This window comes from Coregonus lavaretus (genome assembly GCF_964263955.1).
Source record: "Coregonus lavaretus genome assembly, chromosome: 32".
Taxonomy (NCBI): Eukaryota; Metazoa; Chordata; class Actinopteri; order Salmoniformes; family Salmonidae; genus Coregonus; species Coregonus lavaretus.
The window spans coordinates 3,873,027-3,900,296 of NC_140019.1; the positions used below are offsets into that span (position 1 = coordinate 3,873,027).

Below are 27,270 nucleotides of genomic sequence, written 5' to 3' on the forward strand. Positions count from 1 at the left end.
ACATTTCCCTCTTGGAAGAGGTGACATTTTTTTTGCTATCTATAAATAAGGACAAACCAGCTAGTACCGACAACCGGGATGGTAAATTGCCGAGGTTGGTAGCGGAATACATTGTGACTCCTGTTAGCCACATCTTCAATTTAAGCCAAGAAGATGGTGTGTGCCCTCAAACATGGAGGGAGGCAAAGGTAATTCCGCTACCCAGGAATAGCAGAGCACCCTTTAATAGTTCAAACAGCCGACCAATCAGCCTGTTACAAGTGCTTAGCAAACTTTTGGAAAAAATTGTGTTTGAACAAATACAAAGTTATTTTACAAAAAACTAATTAACAACACTTTCAGCATGCTTATAGGGAAGGGCACTCAACACGCTCGGCACTGACACAAATGACTGATGATTGGCTGAAAGAAATTGATAGTAAGAAGATTGTGGGAGCTGTTTTGTTAGACTTCAGTGAAGCTTTTGATGTCAATGATCATAACCTATTGCTGAAAAGACTTAGGTGTTATGGATTTGTATCCTCTGCCTTATTATGGATTGAGAGTTACCTATCTAATAGAACACAGAGGGTTTTTGTTAATGGAAGCCTCTCTCATGCAAATTCAGTTGAGTGTGGTGTACCGCAAGGCAGCCGGCTAGGGCCATTAATGTTTTCTGTTTTTACAAATGACCTTCCGCTGACCTTGAATAATGCCTGTGTGTCTATGTACCATGACGACTCAACAGTATACACGTCGGCTGCAACAGTAAAAGTAATAACCGAGACCCTTAACATAGAGCTTCAGTCAGTTTTAGAATGGCTAACTAGCAATAGGCTGGTGCTAAATATCTAAAAAACTAAAAGCATAATTTTTGGGACAAATCACTCAATCAACGCTAAACCAAATTTAGATATATTATTGAATCATGTGAATGTTGAGCTGGGTGTAACCCTAGATAGCAAGCTTTCATGGTCAAACCATATAGACTCAATGGTTGCTAAAATGGGAAGAGGTCTGTCCATGATAGGTCATTGCTCTGCCTTGACATCTCAGTCGACCAGACAGGTCCTACAGGCACTAGTTTTGTCGCACCCGGACTACTGCCCAGCTGTGTGGTCATGTGCGGCAAAGAAGGACATAAGTAAATTGTGGTTGGTCCAGAACAAAGCAGCACATATCGCACTTAAATGTACACGGAGGGAAAGTTCAGTAACTTGCATGTCAGTCTCTCCTGGCTCAAAGTTGAGGAGTGATCGACTGCATCACTATTGGCCTTTGTGCGAGGTATTGATGTGTTGAAGATACCAAACTGTCTGTTCAAGCAGTTGGCACACAGTTTGGACACTCATCGGTACAATACAAGACATGCAACAGTCCCCAGGTCCAGAACAGAGGCTGGGAAACGCTCACCCAAGGTAACTCAAGCTAGCAATAAAACCAGTTTCAAAAAACAGATAAAAGAACACCTTACTGCACAAGGGGTCTGCGAAGAGACACAGCCATTTTATATATATTGTATTGTAATTTGCACTGTACTATGTATTAGACCTAGATATTGTGTGTATGTACTGATATGTAGGCTATGTGTGATGTTTTAAATTTATGTATTTCAGTCCTTGACTAATAATGTTCTGTACTATACAATCTATCTGCAATATTAAAGCTGATCTACCCCCTAAAAAAAATAAAAAATAAGTTCTGTACTATGTATTATGTCATGTTTTATGTGGACCCCGGGAAGAGTAGCTGATGCTTTTGCAGCGGGTCATTGGGATCCTAATAAATACCAAATGTGTTGCTTGCTGATTTTTGTTCTGTTCTCCCTCCCTCAGTTAGAAAAAGTGCATTATATAAAAGTAACTTGATATGCATGCATACATTGTACACATATCACCAGCACTATTTACTGAACAACTTAATATCAAACACAAATTGCAAAGCTTTACTATCATTTTAATGGTGATAATAAAATGATTAAAATGTTTCCATGTGAGAAAAGTTGTTTCCATGTGACAAAAATCATTTTTAACCTAAAAGACAATAGACTGTACAAGATTGTCAATACAAAGATTACCAATAGCGTTTTGTATATCTGAACGGCACATATAAATATTTTACACTTGATACGTATTTGCTATATAGCTTACACTGTAACTATAAGACAAAATGTCATCCACCGATGAGTTGGTATTTTTTGTGGACACAAACATTTTAGGAGAAAAAAATATCTTGCTTATGAAAATAAATTAAATACACATTGCATTGTCTTAGTCTAGACAATTACTTAGGATTTACATTTTTAGGTCAATTCAACATGGGATACTCCATGGTCCTAGATTCCTCAAAAGAAAGCTGAATGCAATAGTTGAACTTTAACACTACTTCGATCAACATACTTGGAATAAGTGCATGGATTAATAATCTGGCAGTCCATTAGCTTTGACACATAAACACTGGGGTAAAATAAAAAACGACTGAAAAATGGTGATTGAGGACACTTTTCACAGAAAACACAGCAATCTTGAAAAAATCTGTATTTTGGTTTTTGGCAAGCTTTCCGTCTCTCTTCCCAAAGCTTAAAAAGGGTGCCATTACATGAGCAGTCAAAGGCATATTACTTTAATATAGTGGTCAGAGTTATACACACATTATACACACACATCCAAAGGACAAGACAAAAAGAAAGATTGCCACCTGAGAATTCAAAAGTGTTTCCACTAGTTACCACAGCCACAAAGAAGAAATAGTCTATAGTAAAAATTCATGAAAACAAAATGTGCTTTTTGACCTTAATTTAAGGTTAGGGTTAGGTATAAACTTAACAGTATGGTTAGGATTAGGTTTAAAATCACATTTTAATACGATAAATAGTAAAAATAGGCGGCCTGTATGACTTTGTGGCTGTGGTACGTAGTGACAAGCATTCAAAAGTTTAATGAGTCTTTTGTGATTGGGTGCCCCTGGGGTCCGGGTCAGCCCAAAATACACCCCCATGCCAGTGCTCTGCAAAACCCAATGTAATAATGAGAAGAATACAGTACTGTATGTTTTATTGTTATTCTTACCAGCATATTTAAGTATATAGGTTCTTTGTAAGGATAGTGACAATATGATCAGCCTTATTATAGCTCAGACACACTGGTTGGATTGACAAACAGAGTGTCGGCAGTCAATCTCTTTTGTGTTCACACAGCAAAGACCTTAAAGTAGTCAGCCACTCAGCCTTGTTAAAATACTCCAGAAGGTGGCAGTAGCGTTGTTCTGGTGTAGATTACAACGTTATCTAGCTAGCTGCACTAATGTGGCTATTTGTAGAAAAGCCCTTGTTGATACTAGCCAGATGGCCACAGCTAGATAACAACCTAGCAAGATGATGAAGAACAATTTAATTCACTCTCCATAATCCCATACTGCCAGTGCCAGCCCATAGCCAAATGTTTAGCTAGCGTTAGCATATTCGCTAGCTAGCACACCATAGCTAGCTAAGGACACTGCACCAACTCGACAGCTAACACAGGCAGCTGTTTCATGGAAACTAATCCATTGTGATTTAATAATAATGTCAATACTAGCTACAGTGGTTAGCTAGCTTGGAGGAAGTATTTAGTGTTGTGTGCATTGCGTCTGTGCTAGAGTCTTCACGGATCCATCTGTACCCGAACACCCGAGACCCGATCCAGGACCCGAGCGGGTCCGGATCCAGAATTCTAAATAATTTCACGGGTCTGGGTCGGAACTGATATGATTGTCAAGGGTCTCCGGTATGTGTTATTTTAACTGACTTGTCCGGAAGAGCCTGTACATATCCGAACGCAACTCTGCAGTAGAGCGAAAGAGAAATGTTTATCATTTATGCTGTTTTTCACGAGAGTGGAGGGTGGCACATGTACAGTCATGGTCAAAAGTTTTGAGAATGACACAATTATAAATTTTCACAAAGTCTGCTGCCTCAGTTTTTATGATGGCAATTTGCATATACTCCAGAATGTTATGAAGAGTGATCAGATGAATTGCAATTTATTGCAAAGTCCCTCTTTGCCATGAAAATAAACTTAATCCCAAAAAAACATTTCCACTGCATTTCAGCCCTGCCACAAAAGGACCAGCTGACATCATGTCAGTTATTCTCTCGTTAACACAGGTGAGAGTGTTGACGAGGACAAGGCTGTAGATCACTCTGTCATGCTGATTGAGTTATAATAACAGACTGGAAGCTTTAAAAGGAGGGTGGTGCTTGAAATCATTGTTTTTCCTCTGTTAACCATGGTTACCTGCAAGGAAACACATGCCGTCATCATTGCTTTGCACAAAAAGTGCTTCACAGGCAAGGATATTGCTGCTAGTATGATTGCACCTAAATCAAACATTTATTGGATCATCAAGAACGTCAAGGAGAGAGGTTCAATTGTTGTGAAGAAGGCTTCAGGGCGCCCAAGAAAGTCCAGCAAGCACCAGGACCGTCTCCTAAAGTTGATTTAGCTGCGGGATGAGGGCACCACCAGTGCAGAGCTTGCTCAGGAATGGCAGCAGGCAGGTGTGAGTGCATCTGCACGCACAGTGAGGCGAAGACTTTTGGAGGATGGCCTGGTGTCAAGATGGGCAGCGAGGAAGCCACTTCTCTCCAGGAAAAACCATCAGGGACAGACTGATATTCTGCAAAAGGTACAGGGATTGGACTGCTGAGGACAGGGTTAAGTCATTTTCTCTGATGAATCCCCTTTCCGGTTGTTTGGGGCATCCGGAAAAAAGCTTGTCCGAAGAAGCAAGGTGAGCGCTACCATCAGTCCTATTTCATGCAAACAGTAAAGCATCCTGAGACCATTCATGTGTGGGGTTGCTTCTCAGCCAAGGGAGTGGGCTCACTCACAATGTTGCCTAAGAACACAGCCATGAATAAAGGATGGTACCAACACATCCTCAGAGAGCAACTTCTCCCAACCATCCAAGAACAGTTTGGTGACGAACAATGCCTTTTCCAGCATGATGGAGCACCTTGCCATAAGACAAAAGTGATAACTAAGTGGCTCGGGGAACAAAACATTGAAATGTTGTGTCCATGGCCAGGAAACTCCCCAGACCTTAATCCCATTGAGAACTTGTGGTCAATCCTCAAGAGGCAGGTGGACAAACAAAAACCCACAAATTCTGACAAACTCCAAGCATTGATTATGCAAGAATGGGCTGCCATCAGTCAGGATGTGGCCCAGAAGTGAATTGACAGCATGCCAGGGCGGATTGCAGAGGTCTTGAAAAAGAAGGGTCAACACTGCAAATATTGACTCTTTGCATAAACTTAATGTAATTGTCAATAAAAGCCTTTGACACTTATGGAATGCTTGTAATTATACTTCAGTACACCATAGTAACATCTGACAAAAATATCTAAAAACACTGAAGCAGCAAACTTTGTGAAGACCAATACTTGTGTCATTCTCAAAACCTTTGACCACAACTGTAGCTTGTTGTTGTTGTTGGCCAATCATAAGTCATCAAAGCGGCAATAGGTTATACAGTCATAGAACCAAAAGTGTGTGGCAAATTTAGGAGATATCTAATCAATGGAAGATGGAATAAAAATGACGGAATTAAAAGTTAAAGGAGAAGGATAGGCTACAACAACCAAGAGCCAACAGGTAGGCTGCTACTTAATATTCTGAATGGAATTGTTGTTATTTGTAACTGTAAGATGAGAAAGCACATTCCCGCAGCCTCAATTAGCCTAGCTAGCTAAAGTTAGCTAGCTTAACTAGCTTCTCCCGGTTTGATGCAGTCAAGACAGGTACTACGTAATCATATTTGATGATAAATAACCTAGCTATGGCAGCTATTAGTCTACTATAGCGCGAGTCGGCTTGGTTGGTTGTCATCTCTTCTTCCCTGCTCCCGTCACTCACTCACAGTACGGCCCCTCCCCCGCCTGCTAGAGTGGCACCTCTTTCTCCCTCTCACGCTTTATTCGCTCCGGTTAATAAAGTAGCTTAAAAAATGAATTTTCTGCTGCTTCCCTCAGTTGGATCGGACCGGGTCTGGCTCCGACCAGGTCTACATGGAATGGGTCTCGTTGTCGTTGGGTCTGTAGGGAACGGGTCTCTATATAAAAATGTATTTATATCGGGTCAGGGTTGGAAAGCCCCAGGTCCATTTCAGAACGGGTCCAACATTTTGGACCCGTGAAGACCTCTAGTCTGTGCACTTAGCTAGCTACCATCCCATAGCCTACATTGCATATGAAGTGTGACTGGCTCATGACATTTAACCATGGATGTACGGAGAAAATGCCCTCTTTTCTCCTTTTTGTTGTCACTCTTGTTGGGTTCCCCACGTGGGGGTTCATGCTCTCTGATTGGCTCAAAGTCAAGTTGTTGGCCACTGAACAGCATTACAATTCTACAAGTAGAAACCGCAGGTTCAACGCTACCGGGTCGGCACGCAGCAAGTAACGCTTTTGTTCTAGCAAGAGAAGGAGCGGTCTCCCAATGTGATAAGTACCTATCGGCAGTCTATCGGCAGTAAGATTCTCGGTGTGTTTCACGCTTTAGGGACCTTAACCTCCAGTAAATAACCTCAATTTCAATTTCCATTCACGTACACATACTATAGACAAAATATATATTGTAATGCCTTGCAGGTCCTTTTCCTTGACCAAAACCTTTTTGAGAAACAGAATACATTCGACCTTTGTTTACTCAATCACGCTTTATCTGTGCTGGTTGACCTGCTTCTGAGGTACTCAGGATGTGAAGGCAAATGTGGATTCGGATTAAATTCATCACCAATCCATAAAATCTGCAAACACTTTACATCGCACCTTACTCCTTTTGTTACTCGCTGAGGTTGTGCATCTGACAAAAATCCAGAGCTAATGTACATGATCCTTTTAGCCCCTTCTAAAGTCACTGTACATGAAAGTAGGCCGGAGAGGAGATGAGGTGTTGCAGGAAATGCTGCCATTTTCCTACAGAGTAAAGACTCAAATGAGACAGAGCTAAATGTATACATTCACTCACTTCAGCCACTGTGAGTTTGTGCAGATTGTTCAAGACTAGAGAAACAAATGTTGCTATTTCTCTGCAGAGTGGGGTTTAATGTGAAATGTCTATATGAAATGTTGCTCCATTTGGACTCACATTATTTCATGTGGGATTCCTGAATGGCATTGCCATGTCCCTTGTTCTGCTATCCTGACTGTGTCCATGTTCCCCTAGGCCTTGTTCAGTACAGAACAGTATGTAGCAGTCAGGGGTTTGTGTGAAGCACCCGGGCTCAGACTGTTTGTCTGGGTCTGTAGGATCAAGGCAGGACTGGGCACGTGGAGGACGGGAAGGTGTAGGTGGTGGGAGCCGACCCAACACTGCAGAAATGTGGGCTTTTGTACATATGAGCATCCCTGTCGGGACAGTGGCAGCTAACACTGGTAGTGAATGTGCTGGTGTTGGTGCACTTTGCCATCCACGTGTGAGTGGGTGTGTGTGTGAATGTCCGTGTAGATCTTTGGGTAGACTTTGGGGACCTCCAGGCCGTTGCCTCCCTGGGCCAGAAGGAGCTGCTGCTGCTGGGTAATGTACTCCTCGTAGGTGAGAGAGCCCAGGCAGTCTTTGTCCCCGCTGGGTGGGGGGCAGGCTGGCACCCGGGGGGTCGGGCGCTGTGAGGCGTGGGTGGTAACTACCCTTCCAGAGGAGCAATGGCGTTTAGACTGGCAGAACCACAGCAGGACAGTACCCAGGATGAACACCACGCCAGCTGGGATGCCGATGATCACAGGCCAGGGCAAGCTGGGGGAGATGGCTGTGGGGATGGGGATGTGGTGAGGCTTTGGGTCTGGAGCGGAGAGAAGAGGAGATTTGAGGAGTTATGAGAAGCTTGGTCAAACATCACTATTAAAACCTGATGGAGAATACATACAGTAGAAAATATAACCATTATATTAAAAAAAACACTTCAGTTGGACAGTTGTGCATGAGGCCAGTACATCATGTGTTGTTTGGTTGTGTATGTGACAGGATATGACATGGTTGTAACAGAGTAATAATCTAACAGGGTAATGGTGTCGCAGGGTGTTATGGTTAAACATGGTGTACCCAGAGTAAGAATGTAACAGGGTAGGGGTGTAGCAGGGTGTTATATGGTTGTAACAGAGTGTTATGGTTAAACAGGGTGTAACAAGGTAAGGGTGTAGCAGGGTGTTCCACTCACCAGGCAGCACGGTGAGGAAGGCACTGCGGAAGCTGTAGCCCATGGTGTTGGCACCCAGGCAGATGTACATGCCAGCATCCTCATCCTTGGCGCGGGTGATGAGCAGCTTGTTGAGGTAAGAGCCGTCTGGCCTGGACCACACCTCTCCCGTGGGCAGCACCACGAAGCGATGGTCGCCCACCTCGATGGTGGAGTTGTACTTGTTCTCGTTCCCCGGCTCCACCCGTTTCAGCCACTGAATCACTGGCTTGACGTCACTGCGCACCTTGCACTGGAACGAGGTGGTGCCACCGTAGTCCACCGTGGTGTTCACCGGATGAGTGCCGGTCAGGATGGGCTTAGAGTTTGTCCGCTCTATGATGGAAAGACAAAGGAGATAGTTTTCATATTAACAGCAAAGTTATTGCCATGTTCAGCGCTTTCCTTTCCTCTCTTTCTCCGTGCTGCGGCTAGAATAGGCTGAGGTTGAGGGAGAAAATGCCACATTTGACACGTGCAAGAACAAGCTGCATTCACTTCCTCCTCACCGCTTCTGTGTTTGGTAGAAACATGTGTTTTTGAAGTCAGCACACAGCTGGGATATAATGCTGAGCAGATGGCGAGAGAGAGGGAGCCTGAGACTCGCCACACCAAGTCAGCCCAGCCCAGCTCTAACCCTTACCATTCAAAATTGACTCAAGTTTATGAATCAACCAAAATCAAATAAATCTATACTGAAAGTAAGTGACCAAACTTACGGATTACTTCCACTTTGTATGTGGCGTTGATCTCTCCAGCCTGGTTGGAAACGTGGCAGGTGTACTTCCCGCTGTTCTCAGGGGTCAGGTTCTTCAGACTCAGGGTCCACTTCTTCTTACGGCCCTCGCCCACCTCACCAGGGGTCAGCGGCTTGCTGTCCTTCACCCACATGATATCCGGACGAGGGTTCCCGCTAGCCGTGCACTTCAGCCGTACTGAGCTGCCCACCGGCCTGGCTATCACGCGCTTCCTCATCTTGGCTGGCTGCGTGAAGCGTGGTCGGACTGCGATCAAAGAAAGTGTTGTTAACAATAAAGTGTGTTTACAATCAAAGAAATAGTGTTGTTGGGGAGAACATCACACAAGTTTTATAAAATGGTATGCACAATGCACATCAGACAGCTATTAAATATTGCAATGAATCATGCTGTAGAACTTTTAAAATAATTAAGGTATGTTTGTTTGACAACTTTTCTAACACCCAACAGTATTTCTGGTGTGGTAGCACTTCTCAGCATAACATAACCTGCCAAGGGGCACGTTGACAAAACAAACACTTTCCCCTTTAAAGTTTCACTCAGCAGTTCAACGCTTGATGTATATAAACTGTGTTGAGATAGAGTCAATAGGAGAAAATAAAATACAGTAGTGGACTCCAGTTTGATAAGACTGAACTGGCCTTCTAGAGAGCTGAGAGAAGAGGGCCACAGCTCAGTGGGAGCACTTCACCACCACACTTCACAGTGCAAAAATACTCATGGCAGCCCGCCTTTGATCATGGTGGAACACGGCTACATTCTGCAGCCACTGACAATGGAGCTCAATACAGACAGAGTCCACGGGGCAGCCAACGGAGAGAGAGAGGGGAGAGATGGAATGTTTCGCCAATCACACTTCACTCAAATAGCCTGCTCTCTGGCCTGTCAGAGGCAATTACCAAAGCAAACGGTACCATTCTGTTGGGGTGGGTGGGGGGTTATTTGTGTGTGTGTGTGTGTGTGTCAGGGCATCACACACAGGGCAGAGTGGTGCCAGATGCACTCGGCCCCTCCAAAACTAGACCTACATCCCCTATATACAGTACGGGCCACTACATACCCAGCAGTAAGAGAATGCCCTGTTTCTAAATTAACTAGGGTCAGATGAAACAAGAGATAAAGGTCAGAGAGAGAGAGTGCTCAGTGTCTTACCAAATTTCCCTGACAGGTCAGTGGGGTATTCTGCGTCCCCCGCAGTTCCAGCTCCATCCCTCCCAGTGCTGGCGTCATCTATAGACAGAGAGTGAGACAAGACAGACAAAGTTAGCCTCGAAAAAACAACCCCTCAGTTTTATAACTCACGGTAACCTCCTTTACAGCTCTTGCTGTGACCCAATACCCTCTAATGTGTCTGTGGCTGTAGGAGTGGGATTAGGACAGAACCAGAATCCAGCCTGAAGTATCCAGTAACATGGGACACAATGCTGAAGATCCCAGATCATATCTCCTATCTCATCTCTGTGACTCGTCCTGCTCATTTGTACTGCCACCCCCAGTGTCTCACTCCAGGAGATGGATTAACAATGATGAGTCAATGCCAAACAGATCTGCCATACTTCACGCCACAAAACCAATTCAAGATGTGGCCATATTCTCAGAGGAGCAGTTCATCAGAGAAGGAAGAATCAGACGTTACAACAGCTGGGACTGGGTAAAACAATGGCAACTTGTCTAAACAGATAAATTACTTATCTATTGTCAGTGGCCATCTGTGCTAATATTGGACTGGCTGGCCTGCGCTGAAGATCTTAATCAAAAACCGATGCTTGTGTAAAGAGCGAGCTGAGAACGGTCTTGGACCACCTGCGAGCTCCACGTGCATTGATTTGAATTCAGCCATTTGGACTGAGAATATATTTGAAATGCAAATAGAAGAAAAGGAAGAAAGCATCTTTATAGTGCTGGATGGTTGTATCTGACTAAGTGGTAACCTGAGTTGCTGTATGGTACTCTGGTTACACCAAGCTCTCCCCCGCTCCTCCCTCCACCACATGACCGGCATGTTCAGAAGAGAGGAGAGCACCACTGATGGTAGGGCATCTGACAGCTTCATTACCACTTAGTCATGCTCCTTAAACACTAGGCCCCTACAGTGGGCCCCTACACTCCCTCCCCTCCACAGTACCCTTTCTTCAAGTCTGTCTAATGCACATTCAAACACTAAAGGCACTATGAGAGGTTATTTTGATTACACTGTGCACTTAAATCTGAGCACACACGCAGAGAACATGGTGAAAATCATTGCTTCAAGTTCAGCTGTCCTCAATAACAATACGCACCCTCCTTTGATCAGATCCCTACCCTCTAATCAAGAGCCATATTTCTTGCCTAGAAAAACATACAGTAATATATCCTCCATGAAATAGCAATAGATTTCTTGATATACATCCAAACATCACTCCATGCCTGCAGAAAATCAACCCCTCTTACGTGCGGCGGCCCGCCCATCAAAAAATCTCCCTGATTTATGGAAAGTCAAACAAAGACATGCAGTATGAGGGATGTCAGGTTTCTCAATAAAACAAACTCCTTTTCCCCTTTCTTCAGGCACAACAGTGTGCTACTTTTCACACATTTACTGACTGGGCGCCTTGTGACAGGCCCGTTTGTGTAACCCCACAGTGTATTTGCTTTCATGTCTGCAGAGCAGCTAGGCTGGTAGCTCGAGAGGGCCAGGCGTTTGGTCCTCAGAAATTTGAATCCCTGAGTCCGGTGTTCATGTCCTTCTAGGATTTTAATTTAGAGACACTGGATCTCAGTCTGGACAGTCTAGTAGCGAGAGGGTGGGTGGGTCAGTGTCTACTGCCCACTTTTATTCCCTGGCAGGCAGTTGAAACCAGGCCAAGCCAACTCTTCACAGTTCAATTGTGGCCTGAGTAGTGGAGTGCTAAAAACCCTCAGAAACAGAGCGTTACCACAACATGTTTTAGATTGATGTACCAAGATCAGATAATAACCCATGGACGCAAAGATGGTCAGACAAATGCATTACTGCCAAGCATTACCCCCAACTAAACACTGACATTTAATCAAACTATCAAAATAGCGCCTAGTCCCTGCAGGACCAAGGTTACCCCACCCCCCCCTCATCTTTTCTGCCTTTTGAGCAGAAACTTGAGAGTGAAACCCAAGAGGGACTGTTATTCCAGCTCCACACATTCAAAGACAGAGCTCCCGAGGATTGACAGTGTGCAGTGCTAGCTACAGACTTCACCCCCAGCACTCTGATTTATACAACTCCAGAGCCCATACAAAGGAATGAATAACACAGAAAGGCCGACAGAATAACAACCTGTTGAGGATATTTACAGTCAAAATCGCACCAGATGCATCTTTGAAGCGTTAACATTTTCAAAGTTCATTAAACAATACTGATTAGGCGCTATTAAATGTTGACATTTCACAAAATGTTCTAGGTGTGTGAGTTTTAAAATCGGTTTTAATGGCCAAACTATGTATCCTTGGCTTGCATTGAAAGACTCAATTCGCAGAGGCCCTCCACAACAGTGGATGCTGCTGAGGGGAGGACGGCTCATAATAATGGCTGGAATGGAGTCAATGGATTGGTATCAAACACATCAAACATGTTTCCATGTGGTTGATACCATTCCATTGACTCCATTCCAGCCATTATTATGAGCAGTCATCCCCTCAGCAGCCTTCACTGCTCCACAAAACTTTTGTAGAGCAAGTGTCTTTTTCTGACATGTTTTTAAACATTCCTTTTCACTAAGCTGTCCACCTGATAGTTGCTTCTTTTAAAGTTATTTTAGACTGAGCCAAGGCAACAAAGTTTAGGACAAATACTATTTACTAAATGTGATTACGGGTTGCAATTTCTGAGTTCCATCTCGGTCCGAAATATGAACATGTTTAAACATTCTGTTAACTGTTTCCAGTGTTCAGCCCATTTCATAAGGTATTCCATGTGCATTACCCAGGGTGCCTTGCTCTCTGGCAGGGGTCCACGGCAAGGAAGCGCAAGGCAGATTTAGGGATGCCTTATTCTGCCGAGTGGAGGATTGACCCGGCACTAAGCATTTCCTCTTCTCTTTTAGGGATTACCGGCACAGAGGGGGGAACGACTTGGACCACGCAACGTCCTGCCTCAGGCCAGGATTCTCTGGGACCTCAGCACCAGGAGAGACAGAGGGCCAAAATAAGCTGCGCTTTGGCCTACTGGGCTGACTCCTGGCCCATCTGTTCTGTGCCCAGTACCACTGCCCTATATGAGCCTGGACCCAGCTGCTCTGAAGCTCCCCTGTAGCAGCTAGGAACTATCCACTAACAAATGAACAGCTAAAGTATCCTGGGTACCTTTTTAGCTAACATTAGCTAACAATCTTTGGCAAATGACAGGAGTGGAATGTTAGCTAAAAAGACTGGTATCCAGACTAAAGCTAAAGCACTAGTAAGAAATAGTGTAACATTGTGATGATCATAAGTGCATTGTTCCTATCTGTTAAACAGATAGGGGATGGGTTCCATTTAATCAAAACAGCATGATACCGATGTACCTACATCTGTATTTGGAGCTGACATTCTGAGAGCCAGTCTAGTGCAACATGGCAGTGGTTCAGTCAGGGATGGTAACTTAAGCTATAGCTACAACTTTTCCTTACTCAGACTGTTAGGGACCCCAAGATAAACACCTGCTATTATAACAAGTCAGTCGGACCCCTTACAAACGCCAACTGTATATGTACGTTCTAAATCCAGAAGCAAACAGAGAGCAATCCAGGAGCCCATGCTGGGATTGAGAGGTTCAGCTCTCTATGTTTAAAGTCAACACAAACAGACTAGTAGTATTTCAGTGATTTCTACCACAATCCTTCAGACAAAATGAAAACACAGCTTATGTTGTATGTGCCTATGTGTGTGTGTGTTTTTGTAACAGCAAGCAGAGCTCTGTTCTTCCTTGCATCGGACCCTGGGTTTGATCTCCTGCCATCAATAGGCTCTCTATTCTAATTGTGGCCACCTGTGTGAGGGGAAAGAGGACCTGCTGCACCTCAGTTTCCAATGCATACAGAGTCCCGTGGGCTTGGGGGTCAGCACACACAGCTGGGACGCAAACACACTGTCCTTGGCTGTCATTTTAGGGAAGAAATATCCTTTTGTTGTCCCACTTATGGTAGCGTAAGAGGATGGAAGCTGGGTTTTTTTTTTTGTGCCGTGCATGTGCTGTAAAGCTAGGCCACTGGCCAGTGTCTCTCTTTTATATTCTGTCAGAACCACTTCAGGAGGGTTTCTCCTTGTGTCAGAGAGGAGCAGTAGGTATAACCACTAGGGAGAGATGATGTCTGATTAGGCATCACTCATTCCTATGGCATTAGTGAGGAAGAAATCAAACTAAAGTAATTCAGCGTTTAGATGACTAAACACTTTCTAATTCACTCTTATATAACATTGTTCAAATACACAGTATGATTAATGATTAATGTGCAGGATCTTTTGACATGGAACACTGCAAACCGATCCCTATTCAGTATTGAAATGGTTACTCTTAAATTTCTGTATCTATTACTTTAATGTACAGTATCTTTAAATTGTAATGGAATGGTATCCTATTCCACGGAACAATTTGGAATTGATGGTGCGGTTGATTGGTGAGATGAAAATAGAGAAAATGAACATAAAGAACAGATCCTCAGAGCATGAACATTACTAAGTAAAAATATAATGTCAACATTCGCTAAAATAACATCTCCGGGTACAAGTGGTCCCATCTCGTTGGTCATAAATGTCAAGTCCGATGTATTTTATAAGTTCTGAAACCTGCAGTTAAGTTTCATGTTCTGTGTGTATCCGTACTAAAAGGCTCAATCCCAATACCCCCCTTAGCACTCCCCCTCCGTTTTGCGTGGTCCCGCGAGCCGCATCAAGTCGGAGTAGTGTTCCAATTCAACATTGAGCTAGGGGTATTGACTTTTCAGCCCTCTAATTAAGAAGGGTCTGAATGCTGGCGTTTGCCGACAAGGAGGCGTTCCCTGACAAGGAGGCATTCCCTGACAAGGAGGCGCTCCCTGACAAGGAGGCGTTCCCTGACAACCCCCCTTCGTTCTTCTCATTTCAGTCCTGCGAACTACCCCGTACAGTAGGTGGCGGCAATACATATCTACCTCAATTACATCGACCCGGTACTGGTACCCTTGTATATAGCCAAGTTATCTTTACTCATTGTGTATTTATTTGAAGAAGAAAAACCTTCATATCTGTTTTAGAGCCTTTGTGCTAAACACATTTACTACCTGACTCCGGCGATCAACAGATCTAGTGCTCCGACATAATCAAAAAGTAAAGTTTGGTTAGATAAATCAAAATCAATGCAAATCAAATGTTATTCGTCACATGCTTCATAAAAAACAGGTGTGGACTAACAGTGAAATTCTTACTTACGGGCCTTCCCAACAATGCAGCGTGAAAGAAAATAGAGAAATAATGGAAAAGTAAAACACGTAATAACAAAAGTAATAATAAATACACAATGAGTAATGATAACTTGGCTATATACAAGGGTACCAGTACCGGGTCGATGTAATTGAGGTAGATATGTACATACAGTACCAGTCAAAAGTTTGGACACACTACTCATTCAAGGGTTTTACTTTATTTTGACTATTTTCTACATTGTAGAATAATAGTGAAGACATCAAAACTATGAAATAACACATATGGAATCATGTAGTAACCAAAAAAGTGTTAAACAAATCAAAATATATTTTATATTTGAGATTCTTCAAAGTAGCCACCCTTTGCCTTGATGACAGCTTTACACACTCTTGGCATTCTCTCAACCAGCTTCATGAGGAATGCTTTTCCAACAGTCATGAAGGAGTTCCCACATATGCTGAGCACTTGTTGGCTGCTTTTCCTTCACTCTGCGGTCCAACTCATCTCAAACCATCTCAATTGGGTTGAAGTCGGGTGATTGTGGAGGCCAGGTCATCTGATGCAGCATTCCATCACTCTTCTTGGTCAAATAGCCCTTACACAGCCTGGAAGTGTGTTTTGGGTTGTTGTCCTGTTGAAAAACAAATGAAAGTCCCACTACCAGATGGGATGGCGTATCGCTGCAGAATGCTGTGGCAGCCATGCTGGTTAAGTGTGCCTTGAATTCTAAATGACACAGACAGTGTCACCAGCAAAGCACCACCACACCTCCTCCTCCATGCTTCATGGTGGGAACCACACATGCGGAGGTCATCCGTTCACCTACTCTGCGTCTCACAAAGACACAGCGGTTAGAACCAAAAATCTCAAATTTGGACTCATCAGACCAAAGGACATATTTCCACCGTTCTGATGTTCATTACTCGTGTTTGTTGGCCCAAGCAAGTCTCTTCTTATTATTGGTGTCCTTTAGTAGTGGTTTCTTTGCAGCAAATCGACCATGAAGGCCTGATTCATGCAGTCTCCTCTGAACAGTTGATGTTGAGATGTGTCTGTTACTTGAACTCTGTGAAGCATTTATTTGGGCTGCAATCTGAGGTGCAGATAACTCTAATGAACTTATCCTCTGCAGCAGAGGTAACTCTGGGTCTTCCTTTCCTGTGGCGGTCCACATGAGAGCCAGTTTCATCATAGCGCTTGATGGTTTTTGTGACTGCACTTAAAGAAACGTTCAAAGTACTTAAAATGTTCTGTATTGACTGACCTTCATGTCTTAAAGTAATGATGGACTGTCATTTCTCTTTGCTTATTTGAGCTGTTCTTGCCATAATATGGACTTGGTCTTTTACCAAATAGAGCTATCTTCTGTATACCACCCCTAACTTGTTACAACACAACTGATTGGCTCATACGCATTAAGAAGGAAAGAAATTCCACAAATTAACATTTAACAACGCACACCTGTTAATTGAAATGCATTCCAGGTGACTACCTCATGAAGCTGTTTTAGCGAATGCCAAGAGTGTGCACAGCTGTCATCAAGGCAAAGGGTGGCTACTTAGAAGAATCTCAAATATAAAATATTTTCATTTGTTTAACACTTTTTTGGTTACTACATGATTCCATATGTGTTCTTTCATAGCTTTGATGTCTTCACTATTATTATATAATGTAGAAAATTGTAAAAGAAAAATCCTGGAATGAGTAGGTGTGTCCAAACTTTTGACTGGTACTGTATAACTATGAATAAAGTGACAGATAGTAAACAGTAGCAGCAGCAGCGTACAGTGTCTTGTGAAAGTATTCACCCCCCTTGGCATTTTTCAAATTTTGTTGCCTTACAACCTGGAATTAAAATTGATATTTTGGGGGGTTTGTATTATTTGATTTACACAACATGCCTACCACTTTGAAGATGCTAAATATTTTTTATTGTGAAACAAACAAGGAATAAGATTTTAAAAAACTGAAAACTTGACTGTTGCATTAGCAATATGCTTAGGGTCATTGTCCTGCTGGAAGGTGAACCTCCGTCCCAGTCTCAAATCTCTGGAAGACTGAAACAGGTTTCCCTCATGTCGACGCCCTGACGTATGGAACTCTTGTATGTTGAGTCAGGGTGTGGAAATCTATGTGATGTATTCTATGTTTAGGATCTATGTATTGTGTTTCTATGTTTGGCTAGGTGTGATTCCCAATCAGAGACAGCTGTCGATCGTTGTCTCTGATTGGGGATCATATTTAAGTAGCCTGTTTGCCTACCTTTGTTGTGGGATCTTGTTCCTGTGTTAGGCTTGTATTGTGTATAGCCTTGGACTTCACGTTACATTGGTTTGTTGTTTTGTTTTTGTGTTTATTATTTAATAAACATGTTCGCATACCACGCTGCACCTTGGTCTGACCCGTCTCTCAACGATCGTGACAGAAGATCCCACCAAAAATGGACCAATCAGCGTGCCCAGGAGCAGCAGACACCCTGGACACAGGTGGGGAAGAGTTTTTGGACATGGGATGAGATTTTGGCAGGAAAAGGACCCTGGGCGAAGGAGGAGGCCCAGGCAGGAGAGGAACACAGAAGGCGTCGGCCGAGGAGGAAGCCCCAATATTTTTTTTGGGGGGGGGGCTAAAAGGGTGGTCGGGGATCGATAGAGAAGAGCCCCGACCACTGCACTCGTGGGGGCTCAAGGAGGAGTCCTCACTGGAGGAGGACTGGGCGCGGAGAGTAAAGGACTGGTACTGTCGTAGACCTCCAGCGTCGGTTCCCAGTCCAGTACGACCCGTACCTGCTCCCCGCAGCAGGCCAGTGGTGCGTGTTCCCAGTCCGGCCCCGCCCGTTCCTGCTCCTCGCACCAGACCTGTGGTGCGTGTCCCCAGTCCGGCCCGGCCCGTCCCTGCTCCTCGCACCAAACCAGTGGTGCGTGTCGCCAGCCCGGTACGCCCCGTACCTGCACCCCGCCCAGGCCAGTGGTGCGTGTTCCCAGTCCAGTACGGCCCGTGCCTGCTCCTCGTACCAAGCCAGTGGTGCGTATTCCCAGTCCGGCACGGCCCGTGCCCGTTCCACCGGTGCCTGGTCCAGCTCCGGTCAGCTGCTCCACTCCGGAGCCAGAGTAGTCCGCTCCACCAGGGTCAGTCCGGCTCCGGTCAGCGGTTCCACTCCGGAGCCAGAGCAGTCCACTCCACCGGTGCCCAATCCATCACCGGTCAGCGGATCCATTCCGGAGCCAGAGCAGTCCGCTCCACCGGTTTCTAGTCCAGCTCCGGTCAGCGGCTCCACTCCGGAGCCAGAGAAGTCCGCTCCACCGGTGCCCAATCCAGCCCTGGTCAGCGGATCCATTCCGGAGCCAGAGCAGTCCGCTCCACCGGTTTCCAGTCCAGCTCCGGTCAGCGGTTCAACTCCGGAGCCAGAGCAGTCCGCTCCACCGGGGTCCAGTTCCGGTCAGCGGCTCCAGTCCAGACCAAGACGTCAGCCCCTCTCCAGGTTCGGGGTCTCCCACACCAGGGTCCAGACAGGCCTTGGTGCATCGCAGGAGGATTGCCGATCCAGGCCCAGCCGTCAGCCCCTCTCCAGGTTCGGGGTCTCCCACACCAGGGTCCAGACAGGGCTTGGTACATCGTGGGAGGAAGGAGAGGGGAAGCATCGCGCCGTGGTCCAGACCAGACCAAGGGTGCAACGGGGAGGCTGAGAGGAAGAGGTCGTCAGGCCCGGAGCCGGATCCGATTATGTCAGGTTTGTGCGGTCGAAGTCTTCACTTTTGGGGGGCGGGGGGGGGGGGGGGGTTACTGTCACGCCCTGACGTATGGAACTCTTGTATGTTGAGTCAGAGTGTGGAAATCTATGTGATGTATTCTATGTTTAGGATCTAGGTATTGTGTTTCTATGTTTGGCCGGGTGTGATTCCCAATCAGGGACAGCTGTCGCTCGTTGTCTCTGATTGGGGATCATACTTAAGTAGCCTGTTTGCCTACAATGAGGGGGAAAAGTATTTGATCCCCTGCTGATTTTGTACGTTTGCCCACTGAAAAAGACATGATTAGTCTATAATTTTAATGGTAGGTTTATTTGAACAGTGAGAGACAGAATAACAACAAAAAAATCCAGAAAAGTGCATGTCAAAAATGTTATAAATTGATTTGCTTTTTAATGAGGGAAATACATATTTGACCCCTCTGCAAAACATGACTTAGTACTTGGTGGCAAAACCCTTGTTGGCAATCACAGAGGTCAGACGTTTCTTGTAGTTGGCCACCAGGTTTGCACACATCTCAGGAGGGATTTTGTTCCACTCCTCTTTGCAGATCTTCTCCAAGTCATTAAGGTTTAGAGGCTGACGTTTGGCAACTCGAACCTTCAGCTCCCTCCACAGATTTTCTATGGGATTAAGGTCTGGAGACTGGCTCGGCCACTCCAGGACCTTAATGTGCTTCTTCTTGAGCCACTCCTTTGTTGCCTTGGCCGTGTGTTTTGGGTAATTGTCTTGCTGGAATACCCATCCACGACCCATTTTCAATGCCCTGGCTGAGGGAAGGAGGTTCTCACCCAAGATTTGACAGTACATGGCCCCGTCCATCGTCCCTTTGATGCGGTGAAGTTGTCCTGTCCCCTTAGCAGAAAAACACCCCCAAAGCATAATGTTTCCATCTCCATGTTTGACGGTGGGGATGGTGTTCTTGGGGTCAACAAGCAGCATTCCTCCTCCTCCAAATACGACGAGTTGAGTTGATGCCAAAGAGCTCCATTTTGGTCTCATCTGACCACAACACTTTCACCCAGTTCTCCTCTGAATCATTCAGATGTTAATTGGCAAACTTCAGACAGCCCTGTATATGTGCTTTCTTGAGCAGGGGGACATTGCGGGCGCTGCAGGATTTCAGTCCTTCACGGCGTAGTCACCAAGAAAACAATTGGTAACACACTATGGTCCCAGCTGTCTTGAGATCGTTGACAAGATCCTCCCGTGTAGTTCTGGGTTGATTCCTCACCGTTCTCATGATAATTGCAATCTCCACAAGATGAGATCTTGCATGGAGCCCCAGGCCGAGGGAGATTGACAGGCCTTTTGTGTTTCTTCCATTTGCGAATAATCGCACCAACTGTTGTCACCTTCTCACCAAGCTGATTGGCGATGGTCTTGTAGCCCATTCCAGCCTTGTGTAGGTCTACAATCTTGTCCCTGACATCCTTGGAGAGCTCTTTGGTCTTGGCCATGGTGGAGAGTTTGGAATCTGATTGATTGATTGCTTCTGTGGACAGGTGTCTTTTATACAGGTAACAAACTGAGATTAGGAGCACTCCCTATAAGAGTGTGCTCCTAATCTCAGCTTGTTACCTGTATAAAAGACACCTGGAAGCCAGAAATCTTTCTGATTGAGAGGGGGTCAAATACTTATTTCCCTCATTAAAATGCAAATCAATTTATAACATTTTTGACATGCGTTTTTCTGGATTTTCACTGTTCAAATAAACGTACCATTAAAATTATAGACTGATCATTTCTTTGTCAGTGGGCAAACATACAAAATCAAATACTTTTTTTCCCTCACTGTACCTTTGATGTGGGATCTTGTTCCTGTGTTAGGCTTGTATTGTGTATAGCCTTGGACTGTTTTTGTGTTTATTATTTAAAAACATGTTCGCATACCACGCTGCACCTTGGTCTGACCCGTCTCTCAACGATCGTGACACCTCAATAATTTCCCTGTATTTAGGGCCATCCATCATTCCTTCAATTCTGACCAGTTTCCCAATCCCTGCCGATTAAAAACATCCCCAAAGCATGATGCTGCCACCACCATGCTTCACTGTGGAGATGGTATTCTCGGGGTGATGAGAGGTGTTGGGATTGCGCCAGACATAGCATTTTCCTTGATGGCCAAAAAACTCAATTTTAGTCTCATCTGACCAGAGTACCTTCTTCCATATTTTTATGGAGTCTCCCACATGGCTTTTGGCGAACACCAAACGTATTTGCTATTTTTTTTCTTTAAGGAATGGCTTTTTTCTGGCCACTCTTCCGTAAAGCCCACTCTGTGGAGTTTACGGCTTAAAGTGGTCCTATGGACAGATACTCCAATCTCCACTGTGGAGCTTTGCAGCTCCTTCAGGGTTATCTTTGGTCTCTTTGTTGCCTCTCTGATTAATGCCCTCCTTGCCTGGTCCGTGAGTTTTGGTGGGCAGCCCTCTCTTGGCAGGTTTGTTGTGGTGTCATATTCTTTCCATTTTTTAATAATGGATTTAACAGTGCTCCGTGGGATGTTCAAAGTTTCTGATAATTTTTTTTACCCAACCCTGATCTGTATTTCTCCACAACTTTGTCCCTGACCTGTTTGGAGAGCTCCTTGGTCTTCATGGTGGCGCTTGCTTGGTGGTGCCCCTGTTGCAGACTCTGTGGCCTTTCAGAACAGGTGTATGTATACTGAGATCATGTGACAGATCATGTGACACTTAGATTGCACACATGTGGACTTTATTTAACTAATTATGTGACTTCTGAAGGTAATTGGTTGCACCAGATCTTATTTAGGGGCTTCATAGCAAAGGGGGTGAATACATATGCACGCACCACTTTTCCATTATTTATTTTTTATAATTTGTTGAAACAAGTTATTTTTTTCATTTCACTTCACCAATTTGCACTATTTTGTGTATGTCTATTACATGAAATCCAAATAAAAATCCATTTAAATTACAGGTTGTAATGCACCAAAATTGGAAAAACGCCAAGGGGGATGAATACTTTTGCAAGGCACTGTATGTGATGAGTCAAAAAAGTAGCAATAAGGGTCAATGCAGATACTCTGCCCAATTGGCCCAGCTTCGTCCAAGGTAGGGGAGGGTTTGGCCGGCAGGGATGGCGTTTGCAATGCCAGGGTTGTGGGTTCGATTCCCATGGGGGGCCGGTATGAAACAAAATAATGTATGCACTCACTAACTGTAAGTCGCTCTGGATAAGAGCGTCTGCTAAATGACTATAATGTAAATGTAAATGTGTAGCAATTTGGTTAACTATTTAACCAACTATTTAGCAGTCTTACGGCTCGGGGTTAGAAGCTGTTAAGGCTCCTGTTTTTTCCAGACTTGGTGCATCGGTACCGCTTGGCGTGCAGTAGCAGAAATAACAGTCTATGACTTGAGTGGCTGGAGTCTGACAATTTTTTGGGCCTTCCTCTGACACCGCCTGGTATAGAGATCCTTGATGGCAGGGAGCTCGGCCCCAGTGATGTACTGGGCCGTACGCAACACCCTCTGTAGCGCCTTGCGGTCGGATGCCAAGCAGTTGCCATACAATGCAGTGATGCAGCCAGTCATGATCTTGTCAATGGTGCAGCTGCAGAACTTTTTGAGAATCGATAAGATGTACAATGTTTTACTTGTATTTCGCATAATCATACAGTAGTGCACACGTTCGCAGAGTATATAACCGAGTGACAACTTACTGAATTAAGCCAGGCTAGCTGCTGGCTTGCTTTGCATGTAAGCCTGTGAGACAAAATGGTGGCAGCAATAAATTATATTCAGGTTATATTCATAGCCTTTCAGGTTATGTCGATATACAGTGGGGAGAACAAGTATTTGATACACTGCCGATTTTGCAGGTTTTCCTACTTACAAAGCATGTAGAGGTCTGTCATTTTTATCATTCAACTGTGAGAGACGGAATCTAAAACAAAAATCCAGAAAATCACATTGTATGATTTTTAAGTAATTAATTTGCATGACATAAGTATTTGATCACCTACCAACCAGTAAGAATTCCGGCTCTCACAGACCTGTTAGTTTTTCTTTAAGAAGCCCTCCTGTTCTCCACTCATTACCTGTATTAACTGCACCTGTTTGAACTCGTTACCTGTATAAAAGACACCTGTCCACACACTCAATCAAACAGACTCCAACCTCTCCACAATGGCCAAGACCAGAGAGCTGTGTAAGGACATCAGGGAAAAAATTGTAGACCTGCACAAGGCTGGGATGGGCTACAGGACAATAGGCAAGCAGCTTGGTGAGAAGGCAACAACTGTTGGCGCAATTATTAGAAAATTGAAGAAGTTCAAGATGACGGTCAATCACCCTGGGTCTGGGGCTCCATGCAAGATCTCACCTCGTGGGGCATCAATGATCATGAGGAAGGTGAGGGATCAGCCCAGAACTACACGGCAGGACCTGGTCAATGACCTGAAGAGAGCTGGGACCACAGTCTCAAAGAAAACCATTAGTAACACACTACGCCGTCATGGATTAAAATCATGCAGCACACGCAAGGTCCCCCTGCTCAAGCCAGCACATGTCCAGGCCCATCTGAAGTTTGCCAATGACCATCTGGATGATCCAGAGGAGGAATGGGAGAAGGTCATGTGGTCTGATGAGACAAAATTAGAGCTTTTTGGTCTAAACTCCACTCGCCGTGTTTGGAGGAGGAAGAAGGATGAGTACAACCCCAAGAACACCATCCCAACCGTGAAGCATGGAGGTGGAAACAACATTCTTTGGGGATGCTTTTCTGCAAAGGGGACAGGACGACTGCACCATATTGAGGGGAGGATGGATGGGGCCATGTATCGTGAGATGTTGGACAACAACCTCCTTCCCTCAGTAAGAGCATTGAAGATGGTTCGTGGCTGGGTCTTCCAGCATGACAACGACCCGAAACACACAGCCAGGGCAACTAAGGAGTGGCTCCGTAAGAAGCATCTCAAGGTCCTGGAGTGGCCTAGCCAGTCTCCAGACCTGAACCCAATAGAAAATCATTGGAGGGAGCTGAAAGTCCGTATTGCCCAGCAACAGCCCCGAAACCTGAAGGATCTGGAGAAGGTCTGTATGGAGGAGTGGGCCAAAATCCCTGCTGCAGTGTGTGCAAACCTGGTCAAGACCTACAGGAAACGTATGATCTCTGTAATTGCAAACAAAGGTTTCTGTACCAAATATTAAGTTCTGCTTTTCTGATGTATCAAATACTTATGTCATGCAATAAAATGCTAATTAATTACTTAAAAATCATACAATGTGATTTTCTGGATTTTTGTTTTAGATTCCGTCTCTCACAGTTGAAGTGTACCTATGATAAAAATGACAGACCTCTACATGCTTTGTAAGTAGGAAAACCTGCAAAATCGCCAGTGTATCAAATACTTGTTCTCCCCACTGTAGGACTCGTTTTACTGTGGATATAGATACTTTTGTACCTGTTTCCTACAGCATCTTCACAAGGTCCTTTGCTGTTATTCTAGGATGGATTTGCACTTTTCGCACCAAAGTACGTTCATCTCTTGGAGACAGAACGCATCTCCTTCCTGAGCGGTATGATGGCTGCGTGGTCCCATGGTGTTTATACTTGCGTACTATTGTTTGTACAGATGAACGTGGTACCTTCAGGCGTTTGGAAATTGCTCCCAAGGATGAACTAGACTTGTGGAGGTCTACCATTTTTTTTCTGAGGTCTTGGCTGATTACTTTTGATGTCAAGCAAAGAGGCACTGAGTTTGAAGGTAGGCCTTGAAATACATCCACAGGTACACCTCCAATTGACTCAAATTATGTCAATTAGCCTATCAGAAGCTTCTAAAGCCATGACATAATTTTCTGGAATTTTCCAAGTTGTTTAAAGGCACAGTCAACTTAGTGTATGTAATCTTCTGACGCACTGGAATTGTGATACAGTGAATTATAAGTCAAATAATCTGTCTGTAAACAATTGTTGGAAAACAGTAGATGACCTAACAGACTTGCCAAAACTATAGTTTGTTAACAAGAAATTTGTGGAGTGGTTGAAAAACAAGTTTTAATGACTTCAACCTAAGTGTATGTAAACTTCCGACTTCAACTGTAGCTACTATGTGCATAATCATCTATGTTTCCCACATTTTCATTCTCATTTGATTCACAGTGAGCCTGGGAAGAGAATGCAGAACTCTGCATACCTCAACACCAGGTAAGGAAGGAGAAAGGAGAGGTAATTGGAACAGATGGAGAGAAAGGACATGCAAACTCAATCTTTCCTCGATTCCTTGCATCATATCTCCTCGCCTCCTTTTCAATTTTATCGGAGTATGTAAGTTAGGAGCAGTAATACTGACATGAACATTTGGCTGCCAAACTTGCTCACACCATTATGAAATGTAATGTTGTTCATTATTTTGCTTTCCACATCATCCCAGAAATGGATCAGTGGGGGAAGCTATGCTCTTCTTTATTATTATTATTATTATTATTATTTTTTAACCCTTTTTCTCCCCAATTTCGTGATATCCAATTGGTAGTTAAAGTCTTGTCGCATCGCTGCAACTCCCGTACGGACTCGGGATAGGCGAAGGTCGAGAGCCATGCGTCCTCCAAAACACAACCCTGCCAAGCCGCACTGCTTCTTGACACACTGCTCACTTAACCTGGAAGCCAGCTGCACCAATGTATTGGAGAAAACACTGTACAACTGATGACCGTGTCAGCGTGCATGCGCCTGGCCCGCCACAGGAGTAGCTAGAGCGCAATGGGACAAGGACATCCCGGCCGCCCAAACCCTCCCCTAACCCGGACGACGCTGGGCCAATTGTACATCGCCTCATGGGTCTCCCGGTCGCGGCTGGCTGCGACACAACCCGGGATCGAACCTGGATCTGTAATGACGCCTCATGCACTGCAGTGCCTTACACACAATAAAACAATTATTTCATTCAATTGATATTAAATAAATCTCTATTAGGTTCAATGTTATTAAACTGAAGCAGAAAGACTGACATTCATTAAACTGGTGCTTTATTTCTCTCCCGCAGGTTACAAGGGGACTGGGAGAAGGGGATTCTACTCAGACAACCCCCATCCGGGATTCTGCAGCCAATTTTGCATGACTGTTGATGGTTTCTTGGGCTCTCTCTCTCTCAAACTGGCTGATCTGATAAGGACAACATGAAAAAACTTTTGGTGTTTCTGAAAACGTAATTTATTTAAAATGTTCAATAACACACAGACAAAATCACGGTAGACCATTCAATAACCAGCTCATTTTAGAATTACTTTTCGTTTTCCTGACCCGAGCAAAGCGGGTTTAGCCATAATTGTGACTTTATGGCTGTGGTAACTAGTGAAGACCATGTACACGAGCTCCAGCTGATTCTTGTTAATTTCCTTATAGCCTCTGCCGAGTCCCCAACAACCGGACGTTCCGGTTTTCAGGGGAAGTGGTAAAAGAGCCTGTGACGCAACTTCCGCTTTTGGACATTAACAATGCGACACTCCATTTTAACTCCTCATCCACATTTACAGGATTGGTTGAACAGTGCAATAGATAACCCTTTTCTTCTTGTCAAGATCAGTATGTAGGGGATCAAGTTTCAGGCATTTATTTTACACCTGCTAGGTTAATTTCCTTAATACACGCGACAAGCCAAGTCAAGTCAAACTCCCATGAGAAGGGTCAGTTTTGGGGGCATAGTCTGCCGTAGAGCCAATGAGAAGAAAGAAGGGGCGAAGACACGACAGCTAACGAGGTGCCAATGAGAAGAAAGGGCTTTGTCATGGACCGCCCACTTGTCAGGGAACGCCCCCTGGACACTTGCCATATTCAGACCATATTGCTCTAGTTGGCCCTCCAAATGAAGCGAAATGACATGCAGACTTCCTATCGAACTCTCCCATAAAGCTCTGCGACCCAAGGCTTCAGGATGGCTGACAAAAATACTAGGATGGAAGCAAATGTAAGTAATTATAACTTCATACATGGCTCTCGGACAAGATAGATGGATTCTCCATTCACCGGACGGACAGGAGAATATGGAGTCGGGGGGGTGGAAGTGTCAACCCACTGTTCACCCATCTTGGAATACCTGATGGTCAAATGCTGACGCTTCTACCTCCCGAGGGAGTTTTCAGCTGTTATCGTGATTGTTGTATACATTCCACCACTGGATAAGAACTGTACAAGGCTATAAACAAGCAAGA

At 44.6% G+C, this 27,270-nt stretch overlaps 1 protein-coding gene across 1 annotated transcript in view; it reads right to left on the reverse strand.

The window, feature by feature from the left end:
• Positions 1-1,918: 1,918 nt before the first annotated feature.
• The window catches only part of LOC311107944 (fibroblast growth factor receptor-like 1), a 95,351-nt gene continuing 69,999 nt past the window's right edge, over positions 1,919-27,270 (reverse strand). The window contains 4 exon segments of the mRNA XM_084150568.1: positions 1,919-7,800; positions 8,176-8,529; positions 8,913-9,197; positions 10,104-10,181. Of these exon segments, the coding sequence (XP_084006694.1) occupies positions 7,388-7,800; positions 8,176-8,529; positions 8,913-9,197; positions 10,104-10,181 (1,130 nt within the window). The 3' untranslated portion in view covers positions 1,919-7,387.